Here is a 25714-nt window from a genome sequence, read left to right as displayed (position 1 = left end):
ATCCCACTGGGATTTTTGCACACAGCGTTGGTGTACGGTGCTTTTTCTGCAATATTTTGCTGTCTTTTCTTGGATTTTCTGTTTGCACTTAGTCACATAGTCACTTTAAGATGCTTTTTTGTTCATGTTTTTTGTTTGTTGCACCCGATTCAAGAGCCGAATGGCTCACATGGCTACACCTAATAAATGAACTTGAACTTGAAACCAACCCCCACCCCCATCCCACCCCACCCCCCACCACCCCCCACAACCACCACCACCACCCCCCAACACCACCACCCCCACCACCCCCCACCACCACCCCCCACAACCCCCACCACCCCCCACCACCGTCTGCCCTCTCTCAGCGTCATTGCTGCGACGCGTGACGTCACGGACACACGCTTTTGGAATCCGCACACGTGATCAGCATAGCGCGCGCGCGCGGGGGAGGGGGGAGGGGGGTGCGGTAAGGGGGGTGGGGGCCTGAGCACCCACGTGACCACACGCCCTCATCTGCAGTGGCGGAACGCGCCGTGTGATTCTGAGATCCCACCACCAACATCAACATCACAAGCAACCACGACCACCACCACCAGCATCACAAACAACCACGACCACCACCACGACCACCACCAGACCCAGCCACCACATCAGCCGTGTGCCCGGCGGGGGGGGGACAGCGCAAAAGCGGCAGGAAATCGCGTTTTTTGGGGGGTGGTGTGTGTGTGTGGACGAATTGAAGCTGTCGAAAGATGTTGGCGCTCATCAACAGACTGCTGGACTGGTTTAAGGCCCTCTTCTGGAAGGAGGAGATGGAGCTCACGCTGGTCGGGCTGCAGTACTCGGGCAAGACGACGTTCGTCAACGTTATTGCGGTAAAGCAGCCCACTCAGTGCGCGTCTGCGAGGCGAGCCCTCTCCTGGGTAGGCCCCACGTATAAACTAACGCATTCGCATTTATTAAAACAAATGTGTGTGTCACTGTTCGCCCTTCGTTGTCGCGTTTAAAGAGATAATGAATCGCTTCGATCGTTCGTCTGTGAAGCTGTTGTGGTGGCAACTTTGCCCGCGTTGAAAGGCGTCTCGCGAAAAACTGCGTGGTTAATGCATCGCCGCCTCGGTTGCGTTGTTATTATTGTTGTGTTTTATCGCTTTAACGTTTACTATTGTTGTGTTTTATCGCTTTAACGTTATTATTGTTGTGTTTTATCGCTTTAATGCGGGCCTGGCGTTTATATTTGTGGAAAGTGAAACACGGGTGGTGGTGGTATTGTTTTTCTTCATTTCACAAAACGAATAAACGTCGCAAAGACGGTTACTCGATTTATCCGCCTCTGAGAGAGAGATGATAGGTCGACTCGTTAACACGCCCCAACAAAACTGGGACATTTTGCCATCTCAAACCTGCGATCCACCACTGCGCCACTCGCCCGCATTGGATGTACTTTCCCTCGCCACACTAACGTGGAATTTCCACCACTCGCCCGTGCCCGTGTGTTGATATACAACAACAAATTGAATGACCCACCAACACCCTGGGCTCATTTGTCCGATAAAATCTGTTTACCCCGCTTATCTGCGGTGCTGCCAAGCGCCGCCACACCCCACACAGACAAAGATCCCCCGTGCAGCCTACAGCAGACTTGGGGGGCAAGTGCTGTTGGCAGCACCTGTGAAGGCCGGCAATGTGGCACACGAGAGGGGGTGGGGGTGGTCAGCACCACGCCCGACCGCCTTTGTCTCCTCAGTGGCGATGTTTTTTACGCACCGGGTACTCATTTGAGGCTGAGTCGACCTAGGGGAGGTCCAGGACCGGTTCAGATAATTTATATCACTGGTGTTGGCCGCACACTACCGCGCCCCATACTTCTCCCCTAAACACTTCTCAACACGGTTAGTCCATCAATAGCACCTGCCTGCCCTTCAAGGGGTTGTTACCCGAAACGTCAGCAATTTTTTTTACCTTTCAGGGCAGCGTGTTATTGGCGAATGTGTAATGAGTCCTTTTGTTATTCATGATGAGGCCACCACTGCCATCGCCTAGGCTCCCAGACTGCACCCATAATAAGCAGAAGGCTTGTAGGAGTAGTTCATATGAAGCTGCATTTGTAGCCATGCATTCCGCTCCTTATAATGATACCACTAGTTTAATATGTATGATCGTACGCACGGATGTATGTTGAGCTTCTTGCGCGCCGTACGAAGCCAAGCGTGCTAATTAATGTGTTACATTGCAGCAGGTTCACGTTTATAATGATTGTACGCTTATTGATTCTGGGGTACCGTTGTATTTTTTTTGGACTGGCTTTTATAGCCCTGATATCTTAATATCTTTTCATGCCTCTGTTTCTTATTCCAGGTTTCCCGTATAAAATACATGTCTCTTAAGCCCTCTTGGGTTTTTTTTTTCAAAGGGGATTTAAATCATTCATAGATTGATGAGTGTTTTTGTTGTTGTTGGTTTTGCAGTCCGGCCAGTTCAATGAAGATATGATTCCCACTGTGGGCTTCAACATGCGGAAAATATCAAAAGGCAATGTAACCATCAAGGTACATATTCCGTTTGAAATTTATAATTATATATATTGTATTTTTTTTCTATGTTTTCCCCAAATTTTGTTATCCCAATTGTGCACTGTTGTCGTCACCTCCTAAAACAAAGGAATGCCTTCCTCGGATGTCTTGCAGAGCAGCGCAAAGGGTGGTTTTACACGAGATAAAGAGAGCAGCCCACAGAAACAGATTTCATAGAACTACCCCTGGATCCTTTCACGTCACCTCAGGCCCTCACATTAGAGATGGTAGCATGTGCCCACTCCCACTGCCACATGAGAGGAATGGTCGTGGCATAACAGGAAAATCGAGAGTTTAAATCTCAGACAAATCAAGTGCAGCACTAAATTTAAATGTGGCGTGTTTTTGTGCAGTCATTCTTCACCGGGCTGAAACCGTCAGCTTGTTCATGTTTTCCACATTTGACATAAACTCGCCTCTGCTAGTTCTAATTGATGAGCACATTCCTGCTGTTTTGCCCCTTTTTGTTTCCCAGCTGGCGACTGATCAAACATTTGTAAAATCAATTCGAAGTCAACAGACTAAACCAGAGTTAAGGCTGATCTTGAACATGAAAACAAAACCAGCTATGTTGATGAATAGATTCATTCAGGAATTTTGGCCATGTCCACTAAAATAAGAGTTTGAGCGAATGAGAACTAACTTTCTATTTGTACATCTATTGCTTGTGCCACTACATTCCTTTTTTGCGTACAGTTGAACTCAAGAGGGGTCACATTTTAATTCTGAGCCAATGCAAACCTGAGTGGCAGTGCTATTGTGTGCACAGGCGGTGCAACTGCACCAAGGCCCACGGCTTGGAAGGGCCTAGCTGTCAGGTTACGCTGGACATGTGTGGAAAAAGCTTCATAGCTCATCGGATTCCTCCAGTCTAAATAAATAAGTGAACATTCTTTAAGAGAAGCGGGGGGAATTTGTCAGAGGGCTACATTTCATTTCATGCACCAGGGCCGGTGCCAAATATGCTACAGTACTGGCCTGAGTTTTAATGAAGTCTTTCATTTCAAAGCTAATCCATCAACGCTCCAAAAATTAAGATTTTCCATCAACAGGAGTTTTCCAACTATGTATGGTATTCCTGGCAGTGGACTTGATGACTACATCAGAGCTGCATTGTGTAGGTTTATACATCCCATTGTACTACTGACCATGTCATGTTAGTCATCGGGGTTGTTTGACCATACTTCACCACACTGGTCAGTGTGGGTTGGTGAAGGATGCGGGGGGGGGGGGGGTCCAGGACTGGTTTATATATCACTTGCCAAAGTTAACTGATAAAGTTAAATGATGTGTTAACACTGCCGGGGAATAGAGCTCAGGTCATCGGGTTCACAGTGCACTGCGTCACCGCTCCGCCCTGTTTAGTTATTGATCAGAGTTTATATCTTGTTATCAATAACCACTGATCCAATAATGTTGTGTGTTTACCAAGTATGGTAATTGTCTGGTAAAGCATTAAGTGTCTGTAAAAACAGTTACCACCACCACGTCTGCAACATTTACAGTGTTTATAATTTGTGCAGATTTGGGACATTGGAGGACAGCCACGGTTCCGGAGCATGTGGGAGCGGTATTGCCGTGGAGTAAACGCCATCGTGTAAGATCTAACAGACCTGGTTTACACTCATTTAAAAATGTACTCAAAGGTAAAAGGTGCATGCCTGACAATGCTTGTTCCATAAGGAGCTTTCTAAGAGAGAGAGCGTATCCCAACGCTTATCTCTGACCTACTCTTCTACCAGATGTGTTGGAAGAGGTGTGGGTGTATCCCATATGTATTGCGGGATGGACAGAGATGCGGGGGGGAGTGTGGGGTGTAAGAAAGGTTTTATCAGCCACACCAATGAACCTTGAATAATACATTTGAAGCTTAATATTACCAAGCGATCATGTTGCAGATTTTAAATAAAAGCTTGAATATCCATTTTCATCATTTAGATTTATTTACGTGAATACAAATGCAATATTAAAAAAAAAATTGTTTTGTATTCATCATTGCGAAACGAGAGACAGCGTGTGCGCGCACGCGCCAGAGGATAGCACAGAGTAGACATGCGCGTCGTGTCACGAACATGACTGTCAACATGATCTACGCCAGTTGATCTGTGGGCATTTTGACATTTATGTCGGCGGATTTACTGCCGACGCTCGTGAGTGCCGACACTGCGGTGTCTGTCTCGTGCCGTCACAGGTACATGGTGGATGCGGCGGACCCTGATAAAGTGGAAGCTTCAAGGAATGAGCTTAACAATCTCCTAGAGAAACCCCAGCTGCATGGCATCCCGGTAAGAATGAGCCAGCGATGGTGGTGAGATGTTAACTCCCTTACCTGGCATATAGCAGGTCGTGGGTGCGATGCCGACCCTGATGCCTGTATATTTGGTGTTTGAATATCTTGCTCTTAGTGGTTGCGTGCATTTTTCTCCGGGTCCTCCAATTTTTCCTTCTATGCATTTAGAGTATTTGACTGCAATAAATTTCCCCATGATAAGCCTCTTCGTTGAGCTATAAATTGTGGCCAGGTTGCTTCTGAAAAAGAGCTATATAGCTTGGTGGGCTTTACCTGGTAAAATAAAATGAGTTTTAGTTTAGTATAGACAACTCGTTAATCATACAACAGCTGCCACGGTGGTGGCCCATCCTAGCGCTGTCCAAGCTCAACCCTGCTTGGCTGCTTCAAAGGTGTAACGAGATGGGGCGCATTCTGGGTGGATTGCTTCACAGGCGTAAATGTATAGGATATTCTAATGGCATTTGTCTCCCGTAGCCTCGGTGCGGTTACCTTTACCTTGGAGTAGTCGTGTTCATAAAAGGCTTTTCTGTTACAGGTGCTGGTTCTCGGAAACAAGAAGGACCTTCCAAATGCTCTGGATGAAAAACAGCTGATTGATAAAATGTAAGATTGAAATGTGAAACTTGTACAATAATTAACGATGGACTTTGTCATTTGCTCTAGTTTCACGAGCTGGCGCGTAGTCATGCCCGTGCGCCAGCCTCCTCGGTTTAGAAGCAATGACACTAACTCGACTGCCTTCGCTTCCAGGAATCTGTGTGCCATTCAGGACAGAGAGATCTGCTGCTACTCCATTTCCTGCAAAGAGAAGGACAACATAGGTGAGTGATGTCACCGCCGATTCATTTGCTCTTTTGATAAGTTGTTTTTCCCACCCCTTTAGTCGGCGCGTCACTGATTTATTGCGCGAGATTTGCAGTGCATCGATTTTTGTTTCCAATTACAGGCCCTTGGTTTTTATTGCTCTCTAAATAGCACACGTTCATCACCACTGACGCACACATGAGCTCATGGTGGGATAGACACCGATTGGCGATGTGTTGTGGTTTTATTTTAGCAGAGGCTGGGCTACAAACGGCGGCTTTTGCTTTGTTGTGAAACCTCGTATTCATTTTACTTATCTCTGATAAATATGGATTGTTTTTTGTTGTGTCTGCAGATATTACCCTCCAGTGGCTCATTCAACATTCCAAGTCTCGACGAAACTAGAAAACAGCCGTTCTGCCAACATTTCCTTGTGTTTTTTTTCTTCTAAATTTTTGCCAAACGGAATTCATGTCCTGCCAAAACTCAAACAACGATTCCGTTTGTGTCCTTGTGTGATGTCCCAAGCTGATAGACGTCCGTCCGTATTGGACATTTCACGGGGAATTGCGACATTTGGTCTGTCGTCGTTGCGTTGAAAGTCAGTTTTTTTTGCAGCGTTACTGTGCACTGTGCTGCTGCATGAAAAACCACATATGCCTCCTGAATTAAGTGCCATTTTCTGTGTACACTGTGCATTGACCTGTGCTGTATTGATTTAACGTTTAAGTCTTACTCTTGCTGCAAAGATCCTGGCTGTGTGGTCGCCTTAGGATAACAAGGTTGCCCTATTTTTTTCGGCTTTGCAACAGTCGAGCCCTTACGACTGGCTTTCTCTGCAGCAGCAACAGGCCGCCCCTTGAAGTTTACAAAACATCTAAATAATTTCTTGCTGCAGGTCTTGTTCCATTTTGCTAAAGTCGCTATGCAGTACCCAAAAATGCCTATCGAATTTTACGTTAAAAGACATTCCATTGGCATGCGCAGACTGTTAGGGTGGCGATGACTAAATTTGAACGGCAGTACAACATGCCTAATTATTTTTTGGTGCGTTTTATATTGAAAAGCGTGGGAAATTGCATATGCAGGAGGATGTAGTCCATAATAGTTTACAACTTAAGTGTTGGTGAGCATATTAACTTGAAGGTACGCGTTTTTAAATGTTGAATTAGTTGCCTGCAAGGCAGAAACGTAAGCAATTAACGGCGTTGGAAAGGTTGAACGGTGGGTTAGAAAAAACCTGCTGGAAAGTGTTTGACAACTTGCACGTGTGAAGTCGGATGTTACCTCCTGAACATTTCGGTTCGTGTCACAGTTCGGTGGCGATGGTATGTCGCATGCAGCAGGTACGCGTTTCCATTTTGCTGATGCTAAGTGACTTTCGCAATCTCCTTTTCACACCCTGCACCTCCAACGTGAATGCCTTCCTCTGTGCACTATCCGTGCGGCTTAACACGATTAAATGCTATTAATGGGCATCTCGCCTTTTAGAAAGCCCTTGGAGCAAGCACACTTGATGGTGTATTAGTGTTGTGTGTGTGAACTGCTAATAGGGAAAGCACATGGTTGTGAAAATGTCAGTATTTTTGAAGGCACACAATTCGCATTTAGCTTATTTTGATGAGAGCTGAAATTCAGAGAAGGTATTTTTTTCTTCATCTGGTTACTGGTCAATGTGAGTATATGCTTGCACTTTTTTGAAATGTGAAAATGCAAACGTGCGCAGTGTGTATACGGAATATTGAAACTTCAAACGGTACTTTAACTCTTTACATGGAAGTCCGATTATGACCAAACTTGTAGTTGCCATGCTGTCTGATATTAATGCTGTCGAACAAATAATATTCTTTACAATTGCACCGTTCATGCGTGCAATGTGCCCTTAAGCATCTTTTTGCAGTTTTTCTCTTTAATATTGCGTTCATGCACTATGAACCTGTACTTGTTCGTTTCGTAGCACACTACAACTGATTCAGGTTTCCCTCGGTTTTGGTAGTAGATGCGTTCCAAAAAGGGGCGCACTAAGCGAAACCGCACGAGACGGCTGCCTGATGAATCGCTGCACACAGTACACTTGCAACGTCCCACATCTGCATAGCCCAGGGGTCGGTAACTAAAACAAGATTTTAAAAAATGTAATCGGTAAAAAACAATACTTACGAACGAGTTAGGTTCCAGACAAGGCCTTAAATGAGCTGCATATGGCTCTGAAGCTGTAGGTTGCCGACCTCTGGCATAGCCGCATGCAAATTAAATAAAACCGCACATATTGAATTTTGGGTGGAAGTAGGTTCGCCGCATATACGTGAAATCGCACAAACCGAACCTGCGTAAAGCGAAGGGAACCTGTACAGGGAAGTATGACTTTGCACGGGGGTGAGAGCTCCCCCCCCCCGCCCCCCTCCCAATGCTTGACACCTTTTTGGCGGGTCGAATGCCATGCGCTAAGTGTGCTGTACATTTAAAACGATTGTCTTATTGTGTCATAGCTCGAGTTGTTGCTGGCTGAACAAACACCAATGAGTGGCTAATACAGAGCTTGAATTGCTTATTTGTGGTGGCATTTTACGAAACGTGTGTTTGTATTGACACTAATGAGAGTGCCATGTTTCAAGTGTTTGTGGTGGCCGACAGGACGGTAAAATGGATCCGAGTGTTGCGGCAAGGGTGGGGGAGGGTGGAAATGAATAAAGATGGTGAAAGATGGAACTGTAATGATGCTTTCGTTTCTAATTGTCGGGCTTGGGTCAACCCACTGCTGGATGATGGATGCTGCCATCCAAGCTGCCGCCATATGGGGATGTAAAGACATCCATCTCTCAATGGATGTCTTAGTGGACAACGTTTTGGGTTTTTGGCTGTCACTCATTTGTAACCTCGTGGCGTGTCCTTGTACAAGCCCACTAAAAGAGTTCCAATGTCATTAACCTTTACATGCGTTCTCGAATCCGTGTATGCCTCTTTCCATCTTCTCAAGTGTAATTCCATGTGTAGTGACATGGAATGGGGGTCACTACGTAGCATAGCGCGGGTTGCTGGCAGAGAAGGGGATCTGCAGTTGCAGCAGCCCTGTCAGCAGGTCACGTGATAAGCCAGAGAGGGATGTAGGGCAGGGATGGGGAACGGACGGGCCGCGGGCCGTGTGCGGCCCGCGGGCCGTATAAGGCCCGCGGAATCATTTGGTCTGGCCCTGCCAACGCAACCGCAGGCGGGACTCGAAATTCAATAAATCTAGGAGCAAACCTGGAAAAGCAGTTGCGAGTAGCAACATCATCAATACCAGCTAACATCACACGCCTCGCCAAAGAGAAGCAGTTCCAGCCATCACATTATTGGTGAGTTAATTAAATGTTTGACCAAATATAACCGGCTAAAGTTGATCATTTTGTATGGCCCGCGAATGATGTTATACATATCCAAATGGCCCTTGGCAGAAAAAAGCTTCCCCACCCCTGATGTAGGGGAAAGGTGATCGAGGGGGCACGTGACGGAACCCGCGAGTAAGTTCTAGAAGGGGGGCGTGGCCAGGGCTGGGCGTGGTGGGACGGGGCAGGGCGTGGCTACGCCGGGAGGATAAAAGGGGACCCCGAGCGAAGGGTCGGGGCTGTTGCTTGGAGTGGAATCCCATCGGGTTTTATGGAGTCTTCGTCAACGTCTTCACCGTCTCGGCGTTCTCTATTCAGGCAGTCTGCCAGCTGTCCTGACTGAGAGTTGTTATGCCTCCTCCCCTTGGTGTCTCTGAGTGCGTCACTACACTTGCATGCATCTATCTCTACCATGCAGATATTTTACTGTTGATGCCCCCCCCTCACACACAATAAAATAGAACATTTACATTTACGCAACTAGTTTATTTAGGAAATTCTCAACGAGCGCTCGAGTCAAACGCTCTTTCAGGGGAGGGTCCTGCCCTGGGCATGTTTGGCTCGTTCCATTTTGAACAATGTTTTGCACGAACGAAGAAACCCCACAGAGTATACCAGGAGAAGGCCTCAATTTGTAATATCGATCACAGGTTGAGTTTATGGACGATCCAGCGAATCCCCCAGTTTAGCTGAGAAGCAGCTGGGCAGGTCCCTGGGAGCTTGTCAGATGTTGTTGTACGAGCCGTTCATAGAGAGAGAAAGGAGATCCGATGTCAAAGGTGATGCAGAGGCGTAGCTAGGGGGGGCAGGGGGGTACATATGTCTCCGGGCGCCAAGGTAAAGGGGCGCCAAAATGAGGCTTACAACGTTACATTATAACTTATAGCGGCGGGCGCGGCAGCCTGAAACTACTGCACAAAACTACACCTCAACCTAAAAGTTTATATATCTCGCCACACACAGCCTACATGTCATGTAATTACATTTTGGTATGTGATTAAACGGGGGAGGAGGGGGGCGCCAATTTTATAGTTCGTCCCCGGGCGCAAAATATCCTAGCTACGCCACTGAGGTGATGGGCACAGTCCTAGCTGTCAACCCATACGATTAATTATTGTACAGGGAAATTGAGTTTTCAGGTCCATGCGGCGTACAGCCGTTTCAATACGGGCAAAATTGTGTCTTTGTGTTTTTCTCCCTTGTGATGATGGGGATTTGTAGGGTGAACATTGAGATTTATCAGAGGCACGGGGTGACCAATGAGGTCGGTAATAAGGTAGGGCATTGATACGGCGTTGACAACCATGCAGCACAGTTGAAAACGATTCTGTACAAACAAGACGGTAAAAAACATCCAATAGACTTGGAATTGTGGAGCCTAAACCGTATTGGTATATTAACACTTTTTTTATTTTTGAGCTCTGCTGCAAGGCCGTAATTATAATATCATATTCAAATATGCTCAAAATGCCCCCCCCCCCCCCAATATATCGCTATAAAATAGATTTCTGTTTATATGATTGTGGTTTTGGTTGTACTTTATTAATCTCTAATCTCTGCCATTACATACAATGAAACAAGAAAAAAACAGCAATGTAATACAATACACTTAGACATTATTGTAGAAAATAAATAAAAAGTCCATCCTGTGTGTTAGTGAATTTTTTTAATATTTTAGGCATGAAATTCGTTTTCAAATTTAGATTTTTTTTTCTGGGGCGGCACCTCCAGACCCTCTGGAAGATTCGGTCCCCCCCCCCCCCCCAATGTTGACTCCATGGCTACGGCCTTGCTGTGCTGTGAAGAAGTGTTATTGCCCGAAACGTCGCCTGTTATCTTTTTTTAAGGTACACGTCATTGACAAACGCTTATTGTTGCGTCACTAAATTAATTGTACGTCATGACGTCACCGCGTGTTAACCGTGCTTTAGACGTAACTAACCTGCGTCGAACGTCATGGCGTCATGACGTCTGGTCACGTTGGAAACGGGCATAAATCTGTACGTCATGACGTCACATCAAGGGTTACATTTTTAAAGGGGTGGGGGGGAATGCGCCGTGACGACATCGCGCTGTTGGAACGTTACGTCGTGACGTCAAAATGCGTCATGACGTCTGGTCACATTGGAAACGGGTCTAAATCCGTACGTCATGACGTCACATCAAAGGTTAACATTTTTAAGGGGTGGGGGGGAATGCGCCGTGACGACATCGCGCTGTTGGAACGTTACGTCGTGACGTCACGCGACATTTTAACAACGTTTAAAAAGTGCGTCGTGACGTCACGCCGGCATTGCTTCCCCGCGTCGCGTGCTCGGCGCGTCCGTCGTTACGGTGCCTCTCGGGGCCTCCGCCTCCAACCTCCTTCGCAAGGCGCCACCGCTCCCGCCAAAGGCGGCAAACTCACCCCGGGTGAGCGCACACATCGACACTCTCCACAAGCTGCGATCGATCGTCCGCCGATCGCCTCAGCAAAGTTGGAGCCACGCGCGATCAGAGCAAACGAGATCCGCGACATCGAGTTTCGATTTAAAGCTTTCGGGACTGCAGGGATTCATGTTATTGGTTCTTTCGGTAAAGTCACGTAGAAGGGAAATAATAAAATAATGTTTCCCCTCTATGTATTACTTTGTTATTTCCCTTCTATGTGACTTAACCGAAAGAACCAAGAAGATAAATCCTCGACCTCGTTGACTTTCATTTCGTGAGGCGAGTTCGCGGCTTGTGGAGCGATTGAGCCGCCACCACCACCACGTCCGATTCGATGTTTTACTCTATCACGATTAGATTCGACTCCATAGATTATTTTGTTTAAACTCGCTTCCCATTTGGTGTTATCGATCTCGTTTTGGGATTTTTTTTAAACGTATCGTTCTCTCTCTCTCTCGCTGATTTGTGGAACTATCATAAACGCTGTTAACATTTGCATTGATCTCGACTTAAGTATAGATTCTGCGACCGGCACGACACGCGCGCGGAATCGATCCACACCCGACTCTCGATTCGCGGCGGTTGGATTTAAATGGGCGGAAGTTTGTGGTCGCCGCATTGTTTATCTTTATTTATCATTGTTTATCATTGTTTATATTTGCTTATCATTCTTTATCTTTATTTATCATTGTTTATCATTATTTATCATTGTTTATCATTGTTTAGATTTGCTTATCATTATTTATCTTTATTTATCATTGTTTATCATTATTTATCATTGTTTATCTTTATTTATCATTATTTATCATTGTTTATTATTGTTTATCTTTATTTATGATTGTTTATCTTTATTTATCATTGTTTATCATTATTTATCTTTATTTATCATTGTTTATCTTTATTTATCATTGTTTCTCTTTATTTATCATTGCTTATCATTGTTTTTCATTGTTCATCAACCAAATGTCGTGTTTTGTGAATATTGATCACGAGCTACGGTTGTCCATAGGTCCCGCTCGTTGAGTTATTGCTTTAAGTGTAGCGAGGCGTCTGGATGAAGGCCTTCCCTCACGCCACCGACGTTTGACCATACTTCACCACACTGGTATTAACTTTATACTGTTGCTTTGTATGTAATATTTGTAGTCGAGGGTGTCCTTATCGTGCTTTTGTTTTCAACCTAAACGGCTGAGGCTCACCAACAACCACGATCTATTGTCAATTTGGTTTGGTTTATGTTTTCATTGATTGGCTGTGTCGGGTGGAGGAGGGTGTACCGACATACATTTTACGAGAGCGATCCGACAAAAAACACAACAAAATTACGAGTCAATCCACAAAGGCCTCCCCACGCCCTTCGCCACCTGTTGCAATGCAACACTCCATGTAGTTCCTTGGGTATGAGCTGATTTCATCACTCCATCTCCACGGTGTGAAGCTCGCCTTTTCGAGACTTGACAACTAAAGTGGCTCCCGGCACGTTGAACGAAACGTCGGAACATCGGTACCCGAACAACACGCAGCAAACCCCCTAATAAAACACGCATTGTTTCTTCGTTTCAGTTTCAAGAGCGAAGGGGGAGAAAACAAAAAAAACCGTCCGCCTGACGTCTGCAAATCTCCGGCATGGAGTCGTCGCTGCCCACGGAGCTGCCTGGAGCCGGAGTCGACTTCGTGCCGCGTGCGACGCCGCTGAGGTCGGCCGAGCTGCTGGGCCTCGGCGCGTCCTCACTGCTGTGCCCCGAGACGGAGATGCAGAAGATGCTGATGGACGAGCGCATGCGCTGCGAGCACCACAAGACCAACTACCGGACGCTCAAGGAGGAGCACACGAGGTGAAGAGAGCAGGAGGAGGAGGCTAATCGGCCTGGGCTTGTGTGGGGGCGTCGTTAAGTCGCGATTCTCCGTTATGGTGGATTAGCCGAGCGGTGGTGGCGGATGTGCACGCCCGTAATCCAGCAACCGGAGGAGGCAGTGAGGGTTGGTGGGTCGCACCAATGTCTCGATGTTGAACTGCTTTCTCGCTGTGCGTAGCCAACCATGCTAATCGGGGAGAGGGTTGCAGGAGGCACGGGGACGGGAGACACGGGGGCGGGAGACACAGGGACGGGAGACACGGGGACGGGAGACACGGGGAGGGGAGATACGGGGGACGGGAGACACGGGGGCGGGAGACACGGGGGCGGGAGGCACGGGGATGTAAAACTTCTCGTTAAAATGCTCCGACGGTGATTTTTTAGCTCCACTGTGTTTTTGTTATCTCTTTTTACGTTTTGGCCACGCTCAATTGAGCATAAAGATACCATGGCTTCATAAAGCCCCATTTAAATTAACCCTCTGTGCGGGTGTGCATCCACGATGCATGCTGGGCGATACGCGTGATGACGAAGGGGTGCTGATGTCGATCTCTTCTTGTGCGCGCACAGGCTCCAGGATGAGAGCCTGCGGACTCAGGCTGAGCTCAAGCGAGTTGTGACCGACATGCAGAGCTTGCAGGAGCGCTTCCAGCTCATGGTCACCGAGCTGCGCGGGGAGCTTTTGGACAAGACCCGGGAGATAGAGGAGCTGCGCAGCCAGGTTTAACTCCCAACTACGACTACTGCTATCGCACTGGACTGACAACGAACGGTCGTGTAGCACCTTCTGCCCCAGCTGGTTGCGAGCGGTAGCAGTCCATTTCTCCAGAGCAGAAAGCCCCGATCAGTCTCGGCCTGGCATGGTCAGGTGTGACGAGGCCGGCCAGCTGTACGCTTCCAATCATGATAATGGCAGTCCCATGGAAGGAACACAATCAAATTTATGTCAACAGAGACAAGAAAGCCTGTGCCTGTTTAGCGACACTTACATGTGTGATGCAAAAATATATATTCTTTGGCCATGCTGCATTCCCTACGCTACTTCCTCACCCCCGTCTATGTTGGTGTTGGTGTCATAGGTGCCGACCCCACAGAGGCTGGAGCTGCTAAAAGCTCAGATACAGCAGGAGCTGGAGTTGCCCATGAGAGAAAGACTTCGTCGGCAGGAGGAGGTGAGGTGCTGGGGTTAAGGGACCACGACATCACCTGGTATACAGGAGGTCGGGGATGCGATCCTGAGCCTGTATATTTGGAGTTTGCATGTTCTCCCCGTGGTCGCGTGGATTTTTCTCCTGGTCTTCCGGTTTATCCCTCCCCATTTAGAATCGACACGCTTTTAGAGTATCTGGCTGCTATAAATCTCCACGTGATAAGCCACTTCGTTGAGCTATCATTTGTGGCCAGGTCACTTCTGAAATCTAGTTGTATAGCTGTGGGCCTTACCTGGTAAAATAGAACATGTTTTTTTGCATCGTTGACATGAGGTTGAGAGCTCAGTCCCTTGCTTATGTCTAATGCAGAGCACAGTGCTGGTAGCTGATTGTGATGTGAAGACTCTTTGCCTTCGCTGTCACTAGTTAGGTAATCGGTATTTCTCTTCTCTACTACACGAATAAGGTGTTCCCATGCTGGTTACAGTGTTTAATTGGAATTGGTCTCCTGCTTTGATGTAATTAATTTACAATCCTTTTGTCAATCTACTGCTGGATGACAGCCTTCACACGCCGGGTTGGCCGTGGGACATGTTGTAACATACTTTGCTGCTCTGCTCGGTGCGCGTTGAAGAAGAAAGTGCTCGGTCAGTTTGGGTTTAAATATCACTTGCAGTTCGCGTGCTAACAGTGTCCTGGTATTGAGCGTAGGTGTTGGGATTTGGCGCAGTGCGCTTACCACTGTGCCACCACTTCACCCCTTTGATGTAATTGTATTAGGTATAGGAGGACAGAGGAAAGTGGAATCAATTGATAAGACGTGCAGTGGACACACCTACGGGCTATCTGCCCATGGCTCGTGATGATGATTACACAGCTTTGTAATGGCGTAGCAATGCCCCGCGTGTCCCACTCGTGCCGTGGTTGTGTAATGTGGGATGTACGCAGGAGGCCGAGCGCTACCGCGGCGAGTTTAACAAGCTTCGCTACGAGCAGACTGTGTTCAAGTCGGAGTTCGAGCACCAACGGGCTGAGCATGGCCGAGTGCTCGAGGAAACGTTGCTCAAACACCAAGCACAGGTTTACACGGCCACCAACTGCACAACTAAATATCAAAAATGATGTAAACATCACTCTCCATGTCATACCTTCCACTAACTTTGTAACTAACTGCTACCAATTATATAGCTACCACCAACAACTACATAGCTACTACTGACCACATTACCACCATCAGCTACATAACTACCTCTGCAAACTACCATCACCAACTACTGCATAACTACCACCAAAAACATAACTACTGCTACCAAATACATAACTACCACCAAGCAGTGACTCTGCTGTAGATTAAAGTTGTACCCATCTATAATGCGGTCCCATATATGTCTACTGTTTAATTATGAGACATCACTTCATAGCATGGCGGTTGAAGATTATAGTTAGTGTTAAACCACAATACTGCAAAGTTATTTTGTTCTGCTCACGGTATTTATGTCAATGGTATGAGATTGGGGTGCAAAAAGGGCAATTTTCATCAGTCTTCACACAAAGAAGGCCCCACAATGGGCCTGCCTTTAGTCATTAATCAATATGGTGGCTCTGCGTGGCATTCTGGGCAGCCCTGATGATCATAATGATGATCATAATTCGTCCATACGGGCAGGCCACTTTTGCAAACGAGACTATCCTGGTCTCTTGAGTTCTCACATGGTCAAACAACAATCTTGAAACTTGATGATGATGATTGACAGAGTGGATGACGATACTGAAAATATACCCCCTTAGTTCAATATTAAAACATGATAACGCTCACGCCACCCATCCTAAACACAAACCGCCATCTCTCTTGTGTATGTATGTTGAACTTCTCTTGCACCGTACATAGCCAACCGCGCTAATCAGAGGTCCGTGTCTTGTCGTGTGTGGGGTGGTGGCCGGGGGGCGGTTGTGGGGGGGTGACGCCTGCAGCTTTCGGAGCTGGAGAAGGAGAAGGAGGCTCTGCAGTCGCGTCTGTCGGGCGGGGAGGCGGCAGCGGAGGCCCGTCGTGCCGAGGCGCTCCTGCGGGAGCGGGCGCAGCTGTTGCAACGCGTGCGGGGGCTGCAGACGGAGCTGGAAGAGCTGCAGGCCCAGCGCGGCAACTCGGGCCTGCAGGCTGACAACGTGCAGCGTATGCAGTCGCGGCAGATTGCGGAGTCCCAGGCCAACGTGCGCGCACTCGAGGTGACATCTTCGCTCGCTCGCGCTCGCTCGCGCTCGCTCACTGCGATGCGTCGATTTGAGATGGAAATTGATGCTTAAGGCCCAGATATGCCAAGCAGATTTTTTTTTTTTAATGCTCACTTTACAGAGAACGTTATTATATCAATCTGTTTATTTGTTTAGCTTTATACCAATTGAAATGTGTCGTAACGACTGAAATTTAAATCCCACTGCGTGTCCCGTATTTATTTTTCACAAATGTCAACCATTTTAGCATATTTCGTCAAAAGGTGTACTGTTTTGGTCAAACTTCTCAAGCAGCACCCTCATGAAAAAAAGATTGGCCCTCAGTGTGTGTGTATGTTGAACTTCTTTCGCAGACCATACGTAGCCAACCATGCTAATGAGAGGTGCAGGGGGAGGACGGCAATCTAAACACAAAAAGCAGCTCTAAAGAAACGAATAAAGCAATCCTCCGTTCATCATTCCTGCGGAAAACGAAGGACTTAATAACGCGACTGATATTTGGTGTTGTTACTCCGTGCTGTAAAACAATTTCACGCCTGTACTTGACCCCACCGCGCCCTCTGCTGTGTGCGTGCGTGTGTCGTGTGCCCCTGTGCAGGCTGAGGGGCAGTCTCTCAAGCTTCAGGTGGAGCGGCTGGAGGAGGAGCTGCGCCTCTCCCAGGAGCAGTGCCTGCAGCTGTCGAAGAAACAGAACCGTGCCGAGCGGGAAGCCTCCTCCCTCAACAACAAGGTGCCTCAGCCCTTCCGCAGAGCGCCGGCACTATTATAGATTATAAATGGTACCTTTTTTGCCAGTATCAAAGTATGAAAAAATAAGAATAGGTTTTATAATTTTATTAATAGGTTTTATTATTTCCCTTCTACGTGACTTTACCGAAAGAACCAATAATATAAATCTCTGCAGTCACGAAAAGCTTTAAATCAAAATTTTAAGTTGTTAACATGTTCAAACACCAAATAGAAACCTTTTTTAAGGAATCAAGTTCGCATTAACTACATGTACTTGTGGTGAACATGCAAACAAACATGCTCTGATAATATATGGCATTGTCTTTGAAACTGATTGGTCTACACCAGAGACGGCCTTCTTTAGGGCCGAGTCTCACTACCAGTGTCAGACCACTGAATGACAAAAGGCAAACAGTACAATGACAATTTTAAAAAAGGTCCCATTTTGTAGCTGCTCACCCCGAGCTATAAATGCTCTGCCTTGTGTGGGTTGTTGTATATGCTGTCACGTTTGTACAGTTTTGTTCGCTCACAGCTTGAAATATAACAACGCAATTGGTGTATTACCGGCACAGTTTGTAAATAATTGATTCTCATGCACGATCCAACGCATGTATCCTGCCTGGAGCGTAAAATTCTGTTGTAATCGGCTGAATCGATGCGTCATCGGTGCCCAGCAGACGATTGGGATGAACTAATCCGAGTGCCGCTGCTCGTGTCGTCGCTTGTGCAGCTGGAAGAGATGAAGCACGTGCACAAGTTGGAGATGACGAACCTGCGAGTGGATGCCGGGCGCGCGCGCGCCGAGCTTGAGCGGGAGCGCGACGGCGCTCGGGGGCAGCTGGACCGTACGCGCCACGCTCCTGCCAACGTCTCCCTCCCCCCTACCCCATCCCCCCTACCCCATCCCCCCCACCCCTACAGGTTTCCGCTGTGCTCCACGTGAGGTCTCCCGATGCTTGCGTGATGTCCCGTTGCCCTCGTGCGTGTGTCTAGTTGCCCAGGGTGACTTGGAGGCGGCGCGAGAGGGCCTTGAGCGGCAGGCTGCGGCACTGGCCGAGAAGGAGCAGGAGATGATGCGGCGGGTACAGGCGGCGCGCAGCGAGGGCTTCCAGAAACTCTCTGTGGCGCAGGAGCAAGTGTATGGACGAAGCAGTCATAAATTCCCATCCCGAATACGCAATTATAGGTTCTTGTGCACGTGCTTATTTAATTTCCTTCAACGATGTAAGTGGTCAGACAGCTTTTGAGGTTTCTAGTTACAACGTACCTCACAATCAATTTTGTAATTCACACGGCCATTCATCACTCCGAGATGTAACAAACAGCGTAACACCACAACGGGCCCTGCCATAGGATAATGACTTATCGGCTGAGCATTGATCGGTCTTCACGTGTTTTTGTCGGTTTTGGCTGCTGCTGCTGCTGCTGCAGGGTGGAGACGGAGGCACAGGTGGCGGAGCTGGAGCGCGTGGCGGTGGAGCGCGAAGCATCGTGGCAGTCGGAGCGCGAGCTCCTGGAGGAGACGGCGCGGGTGGCGCGCACCGCCGAGGAGGGGCTGCGACGGGATGGCGCCGCGCTCAAGTAAGCCGCACCGCCTGCAGGTGGCTGGGCTGCTCAGAGTTCGGAGAGCTGAGCCCCGGCACCACCGAGATCCTGGCTTTGAATCCACGTCTTTGAAAAAAGCTAAATTGAAAACTAATTTCGTTGAAACTTCTTTTTGTGTTTAGTTTGTTGTCCCCCCCCCCCGCACCTTAGTGAGTTTTACCTGGTAAGGTAGTAATTAGTTTAGTTTTATTTTATATATTTTTAAGTGATTTGTTTGCCTTTCCTATACTTTGCACTCCTACTGGACATCTGTGGAAAAATAACTTTATAGCTCATCGGATTCCTCCAGTATGGATAAATATTCTGATTCTATTCTGGCTACGTACGGTGTGAAAGAAGTTCAACATACATACGATTCAGTCATGCATTTAAACTGCGTTCTCAAGTATACATAGTTGATGCTTTGAGACCATTCTACAATGGATCTTTTGTTTGTATTTTGTTACGTACTTAACAAGGCTGTATTCCAGCTGAGAAATACAAATATCAGTTTCACTTTCATGTAACGGAGATAAAAAATTGTCGCGCGTGGCGGTCACCCATTCGAGCACTATCCGGGCTCAACCCCCCGCTTGGCTTCCCAGGTATGACGAGAGCGGGTGCATGCCAGGTGATTTGGCCATAGGCAAGAGACGACAGCTGTGTTGCAACATCGGGGATGGCTCTGCAATGATGTGATTACACAGGGCCAAGGTGCAACAGCTGACGGCCAAGCTGGAGGCGATGCAAAAGGAACAGCAACAAACTGCAGATCTACAGCAGGTCAGTATACAACATCTAATTCACAATTAGAAGAGATATTACAAAATATTTTCAGACATTTATAATTCCGAATGCTGGATTAAGGCCTCCTTACCCCTTGTCATTCATGGGAGTTTTTTTTTTACCATACTTCATCACACTTTGTTGGTGGCAGAGCGGGGACCCCCAGGGCCATCGGCTTAGGCTGGGAATTGAACTCCCGTTGCTGGGTTCATAGTGTAGTGTGCTAATGACCTCTGAACCACAGCTCCCCAATGAGAAGAGATTATGTATTGTGCATATAATATAACCGATGTATTGTTTGTGTATATGTATATCTCAGGTTTATGGATATGTGCACCATCTGTACAGAAACATGTTGAGTGTTTCAAACCAAGTATACAGTCAAACATAATTAATAGTCTAACTTTAATGTTATCGGTCCTTTGACATTGACTGTCCAATAAAAAAAAATCCAGATCAATATTTAATATCTGTATGGATTTTTACATTCTGAATTTAAATACAAGACTTCTTTGAACACAGCAGACTTTACATGTTATCAGATGGGCCTTTTCTACCTGGTAGATTGCATATTTGATGAATCCTTTCACTACCAGGTGGAAATGTCCCACCTGCATGTAAATATTACTCGGTGTGTTTATTCATGATTGCAGTACTCTGTATGTGTGCACATTAATGTCTTATTAAATCCTTTATATTAAGTTCACTTGCTTGCTTGCGCGCTTACCACCGTGCAAATCTTCCGGTCGTTTTTTAACCCACTTCCCGTGATCCAATCGAGCTGACATTTTGCACACAGACTCGTTGTGCGTGACAATTTATTTTCGTGAAAATTTTTTTCCAAAATTTTCCACTTTTTAGGAGAAACAAAAAATGTCATATTTAATTTAAAATACCAATGTTATAAAAATGAAACTTTTACTCAAGAAAAACAGAAATGAATTATAAAATAAAACCGATGCCACGCATATAAAGGATTTATAGTGAAAAACTTTGTTTTTACGGGTTAATTTTTTAAATATAACATAAGTGAAGAGTGATATGCGAACATTCTGGGCCTCGGATTGACCCAACCTTAAATGACGAGTTACCTGGGTGGGATCTGTAAACATCAGCACCGGGGAGACAGGTAGTGCTGGCCACACCACCCCCTCGTGTGCTGTACCTGCCTTCATAGGTGCTCGCTAACAGCACCCGACCCAACAGTCTGTGTGGTTGTATGCGGGCTGTCTTTTGGGTACGGTTGGGTGTGCAATTGTCTTTGTCGTGCATCTCTAGGAAGTGGAGGGTCTGCGTACGCGCGTCTCTCAGCTCGCCGTGTCCGAGCGCGAGCTGCAGGCGAGTGGCGCCCGTCTGCGCGAGGTGGCCGAGCGGCACCGCGAGGATGCTCGGCGGGCCCAGGACGAGGCGGAGAGGGTGCAGGGTCAGGCGCAGAGGTAAAGGGTGGGGGAGACCGATGAGAGGTGGCGCTAATGAATTGCAGACGCCGAGGACGGGCAGGTGCAACCACTGGTTCTTCATGTGTGGCGTTACATTTGATGTTTTATTACTTTATTATAAAATTGTGATTCTCTCGTTGAAAACGTTTTGAAAGTGGGAAATTTTGGGGCTGAAACATAACTCAGCTTTTAACATGGGTGAGTCAATGGGAAAAACCCATGATCATTTAACAAATTTCACTTGAGCGATTTTTGCACAACCTTTCTCGTTAAGCCCGACACCTGTATTGAATCTGCTTGTGTGCAGGGTATATGGATGGTGAGATGGTAATGGCCTATGCAGGCCTGCAGAAGTGGATTAATTGTAGCTGATGACCAAATTCTTCATGTTTTCTTCCATCTCTTCTAGTTACTTGCCCAATATTTCCCCCCCCCCCTCATTAATAAGCCATGTGGGTTGCCTACTCGCTGATCAACGAAGAAACCCATTACTCCACTCATCTGATGGAGACTGTCAGTGCTCGTTGACCATTTTTGATCCAGCTGTGGTTTAACCGAGTGCGTGGATGAATGCCAGGTCCTTGGAAGAGGAGCGGCTGGATTGGCTCCAGGAGAAACACAAGCTCGATGCCAAGCTGTGTCGTGCAAAGGAGAAGCTGAATCGTATTGTATTGGCGCACAAGAAGGTACCAATCCCACAAATGCTCACATTCACAGGCATGCTTGTTTTTTTTAATAAAACAAATGTGGAAGACTAATATAAAAAAAAGTTTTAAAGGGATGGAAAGTTGTATCGCCAACTTCCATGTCAGGCCCAGCTTCCATTCTTTTTTTTAACTCACCCAGTTCATATACAATTTGTATCACACTTTATTAGCACGTGGAAAATGTCTGGAAGGACCCAAATGTTAGATCTAATTTGTAATGTGGGAATCCTGCACATCTAACAGGATGAATGAAACATGAGATAATTCAGGTCTCATTATTAATAACAGAATAAAATATTGACCCCGATCTGCTCTTGAGCCACACAAGCTGGTGGAAATTGGATTTCAGAAAATATGTCACAAGCAGTGCATTGTGATTTTGCAATTAATGCTAAGACTAAAATAACGTAATTGGTAAAACGTTTAAGCAGTTCTTAGTCGGAATAATGTCAGAATCAGTCCCAAGAGCCAGTGGGTTGCAGTTAAAGGATGACTGAACCCAAAACAGCTCTTCTCATAGCTACAGTCCTAGGCTGTCTCGACTTGTCATGAGTTTATACTTTGTGTAGGAGGGAAAAAAAAGACCTTTAAATTGGCCCAGTGAGGTCACATTTAGGACAACTGCTATACTTATTTAAACTGGCACTCCATTGAAGGACCAGATCTCAAATGGCCTCTAATAGCTTACAACCCTTTGCCAATCTATTGCAAGATGAAACACCTCCCCCACACCCTGTTGGTGATGGGAGTTATTTTGTTTACATACTTCACCACGCTTATCAGTGTGAATTGATGCTTATGTTGCCGTACTTTAGAGAAAGCAGCTGGCCGAGAAGCAGCAGAAGGTGGTGGTGGACGAACTGCGGCTTCTGGAGGCAACAAAGGAGCAGCTGGAGGCGGAGAGGAATGCCATCAAGTGAGGACTTATTTTTTATACCAAATAGTTTGACGAAATTGAATTTAGACATGACGCCCATCACCTATGAAGTCAGTCATGGTGGGGGGGGGGGGGCAGGGTTTGACCATACTTCACCATTCTGGAGCCCAGTACCAGTTCAGATATCACTTTCCATTGAGAGTGAATGTAGACAAAATACTTTTGTATTTCAATAACTATTTTGCATCAGTGAGCTCTGTTTATTAATGTTTGCATGTAGCTGCAATAGTGGTGATAATTGGCCTGTCAAGGCAATACATATAGGGTTAAGTAGTCAATGGACACAGAAAACATAAGTGTATGGAAATCCCAATACAAAACCAGTGCAAAACACAAAGCAGTGGAAACATTAAAAAACTGCAGATATTAGGATGCTCCAGTGCGTCTATACAAACTTTCAAACTCATATCAGCTGTTACAATCTAAGTGGCAATTCCTTTTGCGCAAAATTGTAAGTCACTGCATTTTGCTAGCCACCGCCTCGTAAAGGCACCAATACCAATGGAATGTCAGCAACTGAAGTTGCCTCAATAGCAGCCCATGCACATTGCAGGCCGATTGGTAGCTCTGGTCCACGACCCGTGCACCAGCAGCTGACTGTGGCTGTCCCTGCAGGTCGGGAGCCCCCTTAGATGAGCACCGCCGGCTCCGTCGTAAGTTCAGGGACCTGCAGCGTCGGCACGAAGAGTTCCGGAGAATCCTGGTGCCCAGCGCCTCCCTCCCCCTGCCTGGGACGTCAGCGGTTGGTGCTGGAGTTGGGCTGTCCTGGTTGCCTCCCCACAGCACCTTCATCGACCTGCAGGTGTGCAAACCCACTAACACATTCTCCACCCCCCACCCTCTCCACTCCCCACCCCCTTCTCCACCCCCCCCCCCCCCACAGCTCCACTGAATCTCACTCTTGCCTCTCCCAAATCCACTCTCCCACTGCTCATCTTCTTCCCTCTCTCCACCCCTATGCATCACCCTTTTCTATCTCTCTGCCTCACATTCGCATGGAATACACATTCGGGGGGGGGAGGGGACATGATATCCAGCATCCACTTACCAACACTGGGATGTGTATGGCATCAAGTGCCCTCACTTGGGGTCCTGCCAGGCAGCAAGCCTCCATTCCCACATCTTTTTTCAAATACAGCACAGTATGATATGAAGCATTGCGACACCGTGCGATATATGCGAATGACAGCTTTTCATGTTGCGAGCAGGAGGATCAGCACCAGAGGGAGTTGGTGCTGCTCAAACGGAGGGTGGAGGACATGGAGCAGACCCAGCGTCTGCAGCTCGAGGAGTTGGTGTCAGCAGCTGGGCCCCACTCGTAATGTCCTCTCCCTCACCAAGCCCTGCACAGCCTTTGGCATAGCCTCACTGTAGACCCTCATGGCCACTGGAAGAAGCAGCCATGCAGCTGTCAGCTTGACTACACAGCAGCAGTGCCTTGTGTGGGGAGGAACGTTTGGTAGATATTTAACGGCTGTATCAGTACCAATGGCAGTGTAGGCTGTGGCAAATGGGATGCATCTCTGTGCAACTATTTTCATGTCCGAATCGGTGTGATGAAATGTATTGGTGTGATTTTTTTTTAAGAGATTGGGCACGTGATAGTCTAGCATGCATGTACTTATCATGCCAAGGTAACTTGACTTCACTGGGTCAAAGTAGTGTTGGAACTTTGGGTACAATTGTGATACATTTCTTCCAATAAAAATGGGTATGCTATAGAAAGCTCATGGGCAGGCCACTTTTGGTGGAGGTAACATATGGGGAGCACCCCGTGTCTCTCAAGTCATCACGTTGGGATGCATACCCCCAGAGGGGCCTGTGTCTACAATAACAATCATAGACTAAACTGAGGGGGGGGGGGATAGCCAAGATCCTGGAACCCAAGCAGGGTTGAGCCTCAATTAGTGCTTGGGATGTGAGACCCACCTGGGCAAATCGTTTAAGCAGTTCTTAGAATAATGTTAGAATCAGTCCCAAGAGCCATAGTGGGTTGCAGTTAAAGGAAGACTGAACCCAAAACAGCTCTTCTCATAGCTACAGTCCTAGGCAGTCTCGACTTGTCATGAGTTTATACTTTCGTTTGGGCTGTGGACATGGCCAGGAGATGACAGTACCCAACTGAATTCTAGAATCCATCTATGCTGGGCTTGTTAGTGTTATCCCCCTGGTTATGGGTGGTGTCTTTTACTGCAGGCACTCATTGTTCTCCCTACGAGGCCAACCGCTCAATAATGCAATTGGCTGAGCTGCCCTCATACTCTTTGGTTGTTTTCGGTAAAGTCACGTAGGTAGGAATAAGTATAACCCGTAAAAACAAAGTTTTTCACTATAAATCCTTTATATGCGTGGCAGCGAACTTAATATAAAGGATTTAAAAATATATTCGCCTGTGGAGGACGCGGGGATCGATCCCGCGACCTTTGGCATGGGAAGCGAGGGCGCTACCAACTGCACTACTCCGCCACGGCCTGTGGAGGGGTTACGCTCTGGGCTCTTACACTGTGACGTTCAGCCAAAGCCATGAATGAGTTCTATTTGAATATATGTAAAATAATTTTTTTTTGCCTAAAAAGTGTAAAATTTTGGGAATTTTTTTTCACGAACATTGTCTCGCACAGTCTGTGTGGAAAATGGCAGCTCGATTGGATCACGGGAAGTGGGTTAAAAAACGACCGAAAGATTTGCACGGTCGTACGCAAGCAAGCAAGCACGCAAACTTAATATAAAGGATTTAAAAATAATAGATCATGACCTTTCGATCGCAACACAAGCAATCGTCATCAGGTGGGACAACCACAGCAATGAAACTGCTGTGGTTGTCTCACCTGATGACGATTGCTTGT

The 25714-nt window shown here is 47.0% G+C and overlaps 2 protein-coding genes across 3 annotated transcripts; both read left to right on the top strand.

Annotated features, from left to right (window-relative positions):
• Positions 1–472: 472 nt before the first annotated feature.
• LOC144943747 (ADP-ribosylation factor-like protein 8B-A) lies at positions 473–8350 on the top strand. Of its 2 annotated transcripts, none has more exons than XM_078871537.1 (7): positions 473–905; positions 2451–2531; positions 4079–4152; positions 4747–4840; positions 5384–5451; positions 5599–5669; positions 6008–8350. In XM_078871537.1, exons 1-7 carry the CDS (start codon positions 735–737, stop codon positions 6055–6057), a joined length of 609 nt encoding a protein of 202 aa, XP_078727663.1. In that variant the 5' UTR covers positions 473–734; the 3' UTR covers positions 6058–8350. The 2 variants fall into 2 exon arrangements, with proteins under 2 accessions (XP_078727663.1, XP_078727664.1); XM_078871538.1 differs by having other exon boundaries at positions 477–857.
• Positions 8351–11310: 2960 nt separating this feature from the next.
• CEP83 (centrosomal protein 83) lies at positions 11311–25587 on the top strand. Its single transcript, XM_078871536.1, has 16 exons — positions 11311–11429; positions 13011–13282; positions 13874–14024; positions 14383–14475; positions 15403–15534; positions 16426–16677; positions 17282–17413; positions 18146–18260; positions 18409–18553; positions 18847–18996; positions 19707–19782; positions 21064–21221; positions 21802–21910; positions 22747–22847; positions 23484–23670; positions 24077–25587. Exons 2-16 carry the CDS (start codon positions 13074–13076, stop codon positions 24188–24190), a joined length of 2124 nt encoding a protein of 707 aa, XP_078727662.1. The 5' UTR covers positions 11311–11429; positions 13011–13073; the 3' UTR covers positions 24191–25587.
• The last annotated feature ends 127 nt before the right edge of the window (positions 25588–25714 follow it).

This window comes from Lampetra fluviatilis, chromosome 32, assembly GCF_964198595.1.
Source record: "Lampetra fluviatilis chromosome 32, kcLamFluv1.1, whole genome shotgun sequence".
Taxonomy (NCBI): domain Eukaryota; kingdom Metazoa; phylum Chordata; class Hyperoartia; order Petromyzontiformes; family Petromyzontidae; genus Lampetra; species Lampetra fluviatilis.
This window is presented reverse-complemented; position numbering and strand designations above follow the sequence as displayed.

Bases quoted from the DNA above. Each gene is read 5' to 3' on its own strand.
- LOC144943747 (XM_078871537.1), top strand. From the start codon at position 735: ATGTTGGCGCTCATCAACAGACTGCTGGACTGGTTTAAGGCCCTCTTC. The intron at 906-2,450 runs GTAGGCCCCACG...TTGGTTTTGCAG, and splicing joins CGAGGCGAGCCCTCTCCTGG to TCCGGCCAGTTCAATGAAGA. The intron at 2,532-4,078 runs GTACATATTCCG...TAATTTGTGCAG, and splicing joins AAGGCAATGTAACCATCAAG to ATTTGGGACATTGGAGGACA.
- CEP83 (XM_078871536.1), top strand. From the start codon at position 13,074: ATGGAGTCGTCGCTGCCCACGGAGCTGCCTGGAGCCGGAGTCGACTTC. The intron at 14,476-15,402 runs GTGAGGTGCTGG...GGATGTACGCAG, and splicing joins GACTTCGTCGGCAGGAGGAG to GAGGCCGAGCGCTACCGCGG. The intron at 18,997-19,706 runs GTAAGCCGCACC...GTGATTACACAG, and splicing joins CGGGATGGCGCCGCGCTCAA to GGCCAAGGTGCAACAGCTGA.